The sequence below is a fragment of the Apis dorsata genome, unplaced genomic scaffold, assembly GCF_000469605.1.
Source record: "Apis dorsata unplaced genomic scaffold, Apis dorsata 1.3 scaffold_198, whole genome shotgun sequence".
Taxonomy (NCBI): domain Eukaryota; kingdom Metazoa; phylum Arthropoda; class Insecta; order Hymenoptera; family Apidae; genus Apis; species Apis dorsata.
The window spans coordinates 175654-187292 of record NW_006263482.1 but is presented as its reverse complement, the minus strand read 5'-3'; the positions used below and the strand labels follow the sequence as shown (position 1 = coordinate 187292).

General features: G+C 19.6%; 5 protein-coding genes across 7 annotated transcripts; 2 read left to right on the top strand and 3 right to left on the bottom strand.

Moving 5' to 3' along the window:
• Window positions 1-399: 399 nt before the first annotated feature.
• LOC102674788 (endonuclease G, mitochondrial) lies at window positions 400-2238 on the bottom strand. Its single transcript, XM_006614818.2, has 5 exons — window positions 1918-2238; window positions 1512-1705; window positions 1206-1442; window positions 955-1135; window positions 400-810 (listed from the first exon to the last, which is right to left on the bottom strand). Exons 1-5 carry the CDS (start codon window positions 2176-2178, stop codon window positions 715-717), a joined length of 969 nt encoding a protein of 322 aa, XP_006614881.1. The 5' UTR covers window positions 2179-2238; the 3' UTR covers window positions 400-714.
• Window positions 2239-2688: 450 nt separating this feature from the next.
• On the bottom strand, window positions 2689-4675 carry LOC102674646 (cell cycle checkpoint control protein RAD9A). The gene is made up of 6 exons (XM_006614817.2): window positions 4512-4675; window positions 4200-4402; window positions 3946-4110; window positions 3706-3862; window positions 3467-3638; window positions 2689-3401 (listed from the first exon to the last, which is right to left on the bottom strand). The coding sequence occupies exons 1-6, from the start codon at window positions 4543-4545 to the stop codon at window positions 2711-2713; spliced, it is 1422 nt and encodes a 473-aa protein (XP_006614880.1). The 5' UTR covers window positions 4546-4675; the 3' UTR covers window positions 2689-2710.
• A 204-nt stretch (window positions 4676-4879) lies between these two features.
• On the top strand, window positions 4880-6219 carry LOC102674518 (vacuolar protein sorting-associated protein 29). Its single transcript, XM_006614816.2, has 4 exons — window positions 4880-5038; window positions 5252-5443; window positions 5540-5775; window positions 5909-6219. Exons 1-4 carry the CDS (start codon window positions 5036-5038, stop codon window positions 6024-6026), a joined length of 549 nt encoding a protein of 182 aa, XP_006614879.1. The 5' UTR covers window positions 4880-5035; the 3' UTR covers window positions 6027-6219.
• Window positions 6220-7039: 820 nt separating this feature from the next.
• LOC102674386 (sarcoplasmic calcium-binding protein) lies at window positions 7040-9545 on the top strand. Its single transcript, XM_006614815.2, has 6 exons — window positions 7040-7445; window positions 8360-8473; window positions 8727-8894; window positions 9003-9143; window positions 9225-9305; window positions 9378-9545. Exons 1-6 carry the CDS (start codon window positions 7320-7322, stop codon window positions 9522-9524), a joined length of 777 nt encoding a protein of 258 aa, XP_006614878.1. The 5' UTR covers window positions 7040-7319; the 3' UTR covers window positions 9525-9545.
• Window positions 9119-11286, bottom strand: LOC102677620 (ubiquitin recognition factor in ER-associated degradation protein 1). 3 transcript variants are annotated; one of them, XR_004150356.1, is made up of 5 exons: window positions 10896-11028; window positions 10667-10821; window positions 10034-10576; window positions 9850-9967; window positions 9119-9540 (listed from the first exon to the last, which is right to left on the bottom strand). XR_004150356.1 is itself a non-coding variant. In XM_006614839.2 (5 exons), the coding sequence occupies exons 1-5, from the start codon at window positions 11125-11127 to the stop codon at window positions 9902-9904; spliced, it is 882 nt and encodes a 293-aa protein (XP_006614902.2). In that variant the 5' UTR covers window positions 11128-11286; the 3' UTR covers window positions 9802-9901. The 3 variants fall into 3 exon arrangements, 2 of the variants coding, with proteins under 2 accessions (XP_006614902.2, XP_031365879.1); XM_006614839.2 differs by lacking the exon at window positions 9119-9540 and adding an exon at window positions 11125-11286 and having other exon boundaries at window positions 9802-9967; window positions 10896-11010; XM_031510019.1 differs by lacking the exon at window positions 9119-9540 and having other exon boundaries at window positions 9802-9967.
• Between the last annotated feature and the right edge of the window lie 353 nt (window positions 11287-11639).

Sequence of the window (11639 nt, the reverse complement as noted above, 5' to 3'; positions counted from 1 at the left end):
ATAAAATAAATATAAATAAAAAATAGAAAAAATATTTATATATATAATAAATTTAATTATAATTTTTATATATAATAATTAAATTAAATTTATATAATCCATATAATACATATATAAAAAAAATAGTATCTATAAATATTTCCAACACCTATAAATATGTAATAAATTGCTTATATAATTTTATATAACTTTTTATAAAAGTAATTGCACATAAATAAATAGTTACAAACGATAATAAATAAAATAATGTCAAATTCACTATGCAATATTTCATAGTTTTCAAAATTACCGAAATATGTAAAATATTAAAATATAAATAAAGTTGATTCAATTCAAAATGAATTGAACGATAAAATTTAGTTTTAAAAAATATTATTATACTCATATACAAAATAATTTACATATATTTTTTTATTTTATATTTAATATTTATATTTTCATTATTTTTAAAAACGATTGAATTTAGATGAAATTCAATCTATAAAAAAGATTATAATAAAATTTATTTAACATTGTTTTTTCAAGATTTTATATCTATTAAAATATCTTATATAATTATATATAAAATATTATATAAAAATGTTTTTTACATAAATGAATGTTCATCAATATTATAAAATGTAAAATTTGTCAATTTATAAATTATTTGAAATTCTATTAAAGTTAAATATCTTATTTACTTTAATTTTGTTTAATAATTTTATGTTCTAATTTTCAAACTTTTTTTCCATTTATTTTATTTAATTTATCACGTGAGATTTTATCAAAAAACAAGAGCCCAGCAGCACGTTCTATACTTTCTGGTGGCACCTGTTATAATAGATATCTATTGTCATTAATTGTTTCAAAATATAATATATAAAATATAATATAATATAATATAACATATAATAAAAAATATTCATAAATTCTTATAAATTGTTATACAAAAATATTATTGATTAATTAATTTACCTGAAAATTTGTTAAAGGTGTATTGTCATCTATAGGAGTATTTGGCATTACAAATGCTTCCATTTCTAATTTTGAATCGTGTGTTTCACCAACAACTATTTTATAGAAATGAGTAGGTACTGCTACATGATTTGTACCAATAACTTCATATCGAACATATTTTTTTCCATTAGCCTCTATTCTGTAATAATAATATATTTAGAATATTTAATGAATAAATTATATCAAATAATAAGTTTTATTAAACTTACTTTGGCAAATACAAAGGACCTGTGCATACATATACATCCTTATAAATTTTAGTTAAATGTCTAACATACTTTTCTAATCTATTCCAAGAATCCCTATTAAAACCTACACCTACTTGTGGTGAAATATTTGAGAGAAAAAATGTTTCATTTATGTGTTTTTGATCACATTTATGATTTCCAGCTGCTGCTAAATGTCCACGATCATATCCACTGCCTTTGTAATCATTGTTTTCTGCTCTGATTTCAATAAAATTATTAAAATATTAGTATAAAAATATTATATAATTATGAATTATAAATATTTACCTAAAAAAAGGATGTATACTTGGATCTGATTTGAATTCACACTTACTACGTGATATTTCCTGATTAGTTTGTAATTTTTCTTTATTTAAATGTTCAAAAACCCAATGTGCTACTCTATTTCTTCTGTCATAAGAAAGGACAAAATCTTCATAAGACCTAACATGATCTAATCCAGGAAAACCATATTTCATAATCTATAAAAAAAAGGATTAAAAATTATATAATTTACATTATTATATACATTGCACATTTCTTTTATCTTATATCTATATCACAAATAAATATAAATATAAAAAAAATATTAATATGATCTCAAACATATATAAGAATAATATAAGAATAAATATAAATTTTTGATATTATTTATCAATATTTATCGAGGTTAAATATTTTATAAATAACTTACTTCAGATATTCTAGTAGCTGTTGATGATAATTTTGAACCCATTTCTGTATTAAATTCTGTAGGAACTGCTGCCGAAACAGTTCCAAATAAAGGCAAACCAGGCATTTCTTTGATGTTTACATTCGAAAAAATATTTTCACTGTCTCTTATTTCTGTATTCAAATGTCGTTTTTTTTCCGAATATTTTCCCAGATACCAACCACTAAAACCTATAGTTGTTGCAGTACTAAATTTTATAATAATTCGTGTTATTGCTCTCATATTTTTAATTAATGATCTCTTAATAAATTTTTAACAATTATATATATATCGAAGTCAAAATTTCGTAACTTGATACATATAATATATTATCTATGCACATGCGCAAATATAAATAAATCAACGTAGATAATCATGAAAAGTAATTTCATTACATTTTTAAATACAAAGATACAATCTTTAAGATATACTTCCTTTATTTACAATATACATTCTTTTAGAAAAAAGATTAAACAATAAAAAATATAATTAAATTATAAATATAAGTATCAAATAAAAACAATTCTTTATAAAAATCAAAATTTTATATTTGCATTAAATATTACAATAATTATTATATTTATATTATTCGTTTTTACATGTGTTTCTATTTTTTATATTTAACGCGCGCGCGTGTTCACACATTTACATGTATTTATACATTGTACATGTTTATCTGTAAGATACATTTATAAATATATAATAACATAAATTAAAATTTATATTAATTAGGGCAAAACTAATGATTAAAATTTAAATATAAAAATAAATCTTTTTATTCGCAATCTTCATCTGAATCTTTGGCTAAAACTATATCATATCCAGGTAATGTTCTTGGATCAAATGTTGTTTGAAAACATTTTTGAAGAATCAAACGAGCCTTTTTGGTTGGTGGAGGAGGCGAATTTGGTATTTCATTTTCTATTGCAATAATATTATCATGATGTGGATTGTCTTGCTTATCAATTTCATCATTTCTAGATTTTCTTTTTGCTATTGTAAATACAGAATTTACCATTTTCTTTTCACTTATAGATGTTTTATTAAATTTTGTAATTATGTCACAACTATATGAAGAATTCTTTTGAAATTTTTCTTGAATATTTTGTTTTATTGGCGAAGTATTTATTTCATTTACATTTTGATTATCTTTTATTGTTGTTTCTGGTAAATTAAGTTGCTCTTTAGAATTATTTTGTTCTTTTTCTTCTTCCATAAAACATGAATGTGGTTTTTTGAGAGTAATATTTCCTAATATGTTATCAGATTTAATTGATTTATTTTTAATTCTATTAGATTTATTATTATTTTTCTTAGAAACTCGTTTGTTTATTGTTTTTTTTTTCATAAACTTTTCTTCTTGTTTATTGATTGTTGTTTCCGTTTGACTATCTGCATCAGAATTTAATGTGGACAATACTAAATTTACTTCAAATGATTGATTTTTTAATACAAATATAACAGGTCTAAAAAATATTAATGAATATTTTATTAATTTTTACCTTTTACATTATATATTATTAATTTTTACCTTCCTGCTCCTTCAAAATATATAGTAATTGGTATATTTGCAATTTCTGCAAAAGTTAAAATAGATTTAAATTCCTTCATACAAAAGGTAATTGATGTTTCACTACCAATATCATATTGATCAAATTCTCCCTTTCCAAGTACAACTTGTGTACGTGTTGTATTTGATAAACCTAATAAATTTTTTAATTTTATTCCATAATAAAAATAAATTATTTCTATTATTATATTTTAATTTACCTGAACTATCATCAATATAATTTCTTAATAAAAGCTTTTGTGTTAAAACTTCAAGTGTTATTTCAATTAAATGTTGATGAAAATTTTGTATTGCATCTCCTAATACTCGTGGTTGAGATGAAAGCTTAATTGAAGCACAATCTTTATTATATATAGTCTAAAGGATAATAATAAAATAATGTAAAATATAAATAAAATAAATTAAAATAAGAAATCTTATTAAAGATTTGTGATACATACTTGTAATATTTCACAATCTAATATGGGCAATAAATGAGTTTTAGTAATACTATTTTTATACTTTAAAATAAACAAAATTTCAGATGCATTTGGTTCTAATCTAATATGACATGTTTCTACCTGTTTGTCAATTACATTTGAAGCCTTAAATACAGTCATCGCACTCTATAACACAAAAAAATGTTTTGTATGATGTAAAATGTAAAATTTATAATATTATACTATATTATAATAAGAATATAATATCTTATTACCCTCATTGAAATTTTACATTTCAATGCATCATTTTCTTGTAAATCGCCATAAACATAATATGAAAAATAACATTGAAAAAATGTAAAATCTGCATATGCAGAATTTGCCATATTAACAGTACGGAATGATAAAACATTTTCTTTTGGTTCTATGTACATTTCTTCTCCAATTTTTGATAATGCATGTATAGCTTTTGCTAAAACTAATATATATATTTATATTTGATTATTGATATATTTTATTTTTATTTTTATTTTTAATATTGTTTAAATAAAAAATCAACAAAACATAACCTAAATGAAATAACATACTTTTTACATTTGCTCCTGGTATAACACACTTCATGTTGAACTTTTTTTTTATTAAAATATTTTTTATAGATTAAACATCAAATAAGTTTAAATTTAATGATTACTTAGAAAAAATAACAAAAGAAATTCATATTATATGTAATTTAAGATACAATACATTAAACAATTTCATTTGCTCAACTAATCATAATTTTAAAATTTATTTATTTATATAAAATTTAAATAATTATTGTAAATAAATAATAAACATAAATTCACATACATTTCACAAAATTTATATAAATTGTAACGAAATATATGTTAAGAATAAGAATATATAGTTCATATTTTAGCGCATTGTAAGAATAATCGACGATTAACATAATCTCGAATCTCGAAAATCGAAAGTTTATCTGTCAAATATACTTTCAATTCTAATAGTTTGTTTGAGTAATTTATGAATCTTATTGTTAACAAATGCGATAAAGTAAATATTAACGTTAAGAAAAATAAGAATTTCATAAATATATATTATTATATCCGTCATGGTAAGTAAATAAAATAGAATATTACTGATTGAAATTAACTATTTAATTGTAAGTATAAATTTCTTGAATTTTTAACCTCAAGATAAAATAATCTTTTAATTAAATATTTTTTAGAATTATATTAGTTTCTATTGATAAATTTAAAATATATTCAATTATAAAATTTATTATATAAATTTTTTATTACATTTATTAAAGATTTAATATTTATAGCTTGTTTTAGTATTGGGAGATTTACATATTCCACACAGATGTAGTAGTCTTCCAAGTAAATTTAAAAAATTATTGGTACCTGGTAGAATACAACATATTCTATGTACAGGTAATCTTTGTACAAAAGAATCATATGATTATTTAAAAACATTAGCCAGTGATGTACATGTTGTTAGAGGAGATTTTGATGAGGTATATATCTTATTTAATATTATTAAATATTTATTTTAATAATTAATGATTTTTAAATATTAAATTTTAATATTATATTAATTTTTTTATTTATAGAATTTAAATTATCCAGAACAAAAAGTTGTCACTGTTGGTCAATTTAGAATAGGTTTGTCACATGGACATCAAGTAGTACCTTGGGGTGATCCAGAATCATTAGCTTTAATTCAAAGACAATTAGATGTTGATATTTTGATATCAGGTCACACACATAAATTTGAAGCATATGAACATGAAAACAAATTTTATATTAATCCTGGTTCAGCAACCGGAGCATATAATCCTCTTGACACGTAAGATTTTATGTTAATAGTATAAAGAAAATTTTAAATGTTATTCATATATGTATAAATATTTGATATACATATTATATTTATATGTTATACATTATATTATATAATATATGTTTATATATTATATTTATAGATCAGTTATCCCTTCTTTTGTCCTTATGGATATTCAAAGTTCGACAGTTGTAACTTATGTTTATCAACTTGTTGGTGATGAAGTAAAAGTTGAAAGAATAGAATACAAGAAAAATTAAAATATATACAAAATCTTAAAATATAAGATATATATTATGATGAGATTTCTTTATTTATAATAATGAAATTCAACATTATATAAAATTTATACATATAAAATATTAACTTTATATACATTAACATTTAAGCATTTATGAAAAATATGTGTAATTGTATAATACACTTGATGTAAATAAATATATTATATATAAATTATATCACATATTTTATTTAATAATTAATATTGATTGTAATGATAATTACATTCTTTTTTATAACATTTGTTTTACAAAAAATAATATTTACATATTAATCAATTAGATCGTTCCATGCTTTTCGTCACGTTTCGTCGTTCAAATTTATGTGTATCTATGTATTATACGCATACATATAAATTTGATTTATTTTGGTGATTCATCTTTTTGTATATATTTATATTTGATTTTTATATTCTCTTTTTGTTCTACAATTTTATTTGTTTTTAAATCTAATCAAATGTAAAATTTCTTCACATTATGATACACTGATAATTTTAAACATGGGCGTAGAAAATAAGGAAAAATTAAATGTTTTTAAATTTTTTATTACTATAAATAAATCTGAATAATTTTATTAATATATATTACTTAATAAAATACTCTTTATTAAAGACTATCCTTAATTTTAAAATTATTAAATATTAATCTTGATACATATATATCTTTATTTATTTATATTAATTTCCATTTATTTATATTAAAGCATAAGATACAAATTTTATATAATATATTTTATTGTAAAATATATATTTCTAATTATAAAATTATTTTTATTTATTTAATTGTTCAAAAATTAAATTTATTTGAATTCGATTTTTTATTGAAATAAACTCAAAAATATTATATATATACTCAAAAAGATTATAAAAAAATATAAATCATGTATTAATAATACAAATTAATATTAATATTAGCATATTATTAATGTTTAAATTATATATTATTAATGTTATGAAATTTAAATACAATATTTTTTGATATTTATCAAATTTAAAAAATTTTTTTTTTCAATTTCATCTATGTCACGCTTATGACTTTATCTATGTAAAGAAGGGGACGTGCATCGATGCTCGTAATCAAGGAATAGAAAGAAAAAGGAGAACAGATGAACACTATTGCGCATGCGTAAAGAACAAAGAGGAGAATTTGAGACCTACCGACCCATCAAAAAGGGCCTACTATTCTTTTTCACTTTCTTCACAACTGATTCTCAAACGGCTTTAAGTTGATGTTATACTTTTTATTGCATAAAGATAATTTATAGTTTGAGTTAAAATGACAACAATATTATTACAAACTGGTTTAAGATTTGTAATTTCTAATAAGTGTTTTGAAAAAATAGCTCTTTTATATTGTAAAATACCACAAAAACAAAATACCATTCAATCATACTATAAACAGGTAATTTATTTTTTATATTATATAAAATAAAATCTAATATATAATAAATCTTTTTAATTAATTATTATTAATTAATTATAATTAAAAAAAATATTTATATTAATAATAAATTTAAATTATTAAAATGAAAAATATATTTGTATTTATTTTATGAATTATGAAATACGGAAAGTATTCTTATATAGAGATAACTGAAACTATCCTAATCTTCTATATAAGTTCCAGCCAATTGTTTGTCTCTTTTTCTTTTTTTTATTTTTTGAGATTTTTATAGAAAGCAAAATTTAAAATTTATTATCTCTTCTTATATTCTTTCAAATACAAAATATAAATGTATAATATCTTTTATATATACATAAAAAAATATAAAGAAAAAAAATAAAACAAAAAAGAATATAAAAACATATTATTTTATTTTAATTAATATGTATTTCTATTGTAATAAATTATTAATAATTGATTTAAGTCTATATCTGTAAAAAATATCGATCTTTGAAAAATTTTATAATTTTATTAAAATTGTTCATTTATAGAATTAAATATTTTTTTAATTCATTGTAATTTTTATATATTTATTATTTTATATATTTATTAAATAAAATTAAATAAAAATAAAAAAAAAATATTAAAAAGTAAATTTTATATATTTATTATTTTATATATTATTATAATTTTATATAAATGAATTTAACATTTCGATTTATCTATTATTCTATCTAAATTTATCTATTATTAATCTATTATTGATTTTATATTGTATTAAACATATTGAATTACATATAATATATTCCAATTATATTTACGATTCTAATATGTGCTGCAATGTAATATTATGATATAATTTGGTCGATTAAAATTTTCGTAAAAATAAATATATATTTTTATTATATGTATTTTAATTATTTTATTTTTAGTATCATAAATATGTTCCGGAAACGTATAATACAAAAAATGTGCATCAAATAAGTACTTCAATCTCTTTAAATGAAGAAATAATTGATAACGATTCAGACAATGAACAAGAAAGGGTAAAACTTTTTTTATTATTTAATATATTTTAATATTTATTTATTTTTAAATCATAAAAATAATTTATTTATAAATCATAAAAATGTTATATTTTTTAAAAATTATTTGTTGTTTATTATTTTTTGAAATTTAATTATCATTTAAATATAATTAATTTAAAAAATTTCGAAATAAATTCATATTCAATGCGTATTTTTTTATATAATCTATTAAACCAATAATTATTATTTTTTTTTAATTTTTATTTATTAGGGACAATCAATTTTTTGGAGAAGAAAAATGCGAACATTACATAATCATTTGGATGTTAATAAAGATGGTATTATTAGTTATGATGATTTTATGTTGTTTAGAAAAAGATTTTGCGACTTAGGACATTTGAATTTAGAAGCTAAAGTTGAATTCAAAAAAGTATTAAATGTAAGTCAGTCTTATATATATATATTTTATACATAAAAATAGAATATCAATTCTTAAAAAATATATAAAATAATAAAATTATATTATTATATTATATATTATATATAGAAAATGTGGGAAGAACAATGGGGAGAAATTAGTCCATATAATCTTATTTGTGTTGAAAAATATCTGGAAAAAATGCAACATGTTCTTAATGATTCATCATTGAAAAAAAAATGTCATCATTTTTTGCCATTTTTATTCAAAGTATGTTTTCAAAAATATATTTTTATATAAAACAATAATGTTAAAAAATATTTTAAATATATTATCTAAAAAAAATTGCAGGCAGTAGATAAAGACCATAATGGTGAAATTTCTATACAAGAATATAAGTTATTTTTTCAATGTTTAGGACTTACACATGATGTAAGTAAGATTATATATTTTTCTATAATAATTAATATAAAAAAAAATAATGAAAATAAATATTTATTATAGGATGCAGTTATCTCCTTCAATCATATTGATATTAATGATGATGGTAAAATTAGTTCCAAAGAATTTATAATATTGGGTCGTGAATTTTTCTTAACAGAAGATCCTACAAAACCCAGTAAATATTTCTGGGGTCCATTGATAGATTAAATTTCTTATTGCAAGCCTATAATTTGTGATAAATATTATATATTAATTATTTTTATAATATAAGTGAAAACTTCTTAATCTCATATCTAAAATTGTTAAGTTAAATATAGAATTATAAAATAGATTAAAAAATAAATCATCCTATGATATAAATTAAAAATATGAATTTAAATAAAAAATTTATATACATATATTAAATATATATTAAATAAGAAAATAATATATATTAAATAAAAATTCTTATAAGTAATATAATGATTGAAGAACTTAAATAAAATTGTTTGTTAAAAAGTACAACAGTTTAATTACAAATATAAATACTCACTTTTACAAATACATGTAATTGTATGAAAATAAATAAATCACTAATTATTTAATTATTTTGACTTTCTAAGAGAAAAACCTTCACCAGTGAATGCTTTAAATTCATCTTGATCTTTTGCCTATAAAAATATATATTGTATAATAAAAAGTATTAAAAAATATTATTAAAAAATTTTTCAACATACCTCTTTATTATTTACAGGCTTAATAATACGCAAGAATGTAAGTGTTCCTATTTTGTAATCATAATCTGGTATTCCTCTAACATAAGCTGGTTTATTTGTAGTTACTTCTGGTTTTGCAAAATCTCTACGTTTTTTGCCATCCAATCTATTACCCTCTCCTTTGAATGGTACAAAACCAGATGGGGCTGGCATTAAATCTGCAGGATCTACTACATTTTCATCCTTCTTAGTTTCTTTTTCTACATATCCCAGTGGAGGAGCAAATTCAACATTCATATCACATTCTATGATAGTAACTGCTGGACCAGGTCTTGTTTCCAAAACACACATTTCATATATTCTTTGATTATATTTTATGGCAATAATATCACCTGTTGTGAGACAAGCAAAATTTCTTAATCCATTTTCTAAAACAGCTTTAGGATTTGTAATATCTAAAAAATCTTCAGATTGAGGTTGAAAACGAGAAAATGTTGCAACAGGTAAATTTACACTTTCAACATTTATTAGATCTCCTTCTTGTAATAAAAGATTATACATCATCTGTAAACACATTTTTTTAAAAGCATATTGAATTATATTATATATATAATGTTTACAATCAATAATAAAATATTTAAAATTGAAACCTACCCAACAAGGTAAATAAACTCTTCCTTCATCTGCAACAAATTCTAAAACACCACAATGAGTAATTCTATTTGTTTTTTCGTTACTTAATTTAAATAGCATAGGAAATCTAATGTTTAATCTTGTAAGGTGTTCTAAAGCTGAAGGTGGCATGATTACTAAAAACAATAATTTATAATCTTTTACTTATTATTTGTGCATAAATTATAATAAATTTTATGGGTATATGTACTTTTTCCTCCACGTTCTACATCTCGTCGATATGTACCCGGTAACATTGATACAGAAAAACATCTATAATGATTGTTGAAAGGTCTTACAATCTCCGGAAACATGTTAAATCCAAACTGAAAATGAAAAGTCATTTTAATCAGCATAACTTAACCTTGCTTTATTAAAGAATTTATTGAATAAAAAATATTTGATCATTATTTTTTATTTCATTATGTAGTTTTTTTTACCATATTTATATATTTGTTGTAACACTCTTCCGAAGTTCTACGAATGATAGAATTTTTTTAAAAATTTGTTAATTTTTAGTATAACTTATAACTATGACATATGCTATACACAAAACAGACGATTTATTGTATACATATGTATATATCAGATGATTCGAAATGCACCTAGCGGAATTTTTTGTACCTTTGTTATGTTTAAATTATTTTGATTAGTAAAATAGTTAAACAAATATAATTAAATCTAACAAGAATTAACATGATAATTAAATTATTATAAAATAATCTTTAAAAGTTTTTATTATAATTATTTGTAAAAATTTTTATTATAAAATTTAATATATTTTCCAAACATTTTTATTTTTATGATTAATGAGTAATATCTATATTAATTTAAATTAATTAATTATAATATATTAAAAATTGTATTGAAAAATTATTGAACATATTATAAAGTAATGCATTAAACTTATATTAAAAAAATAAATTAATATTATAAATTCTTTTATCATTAAATG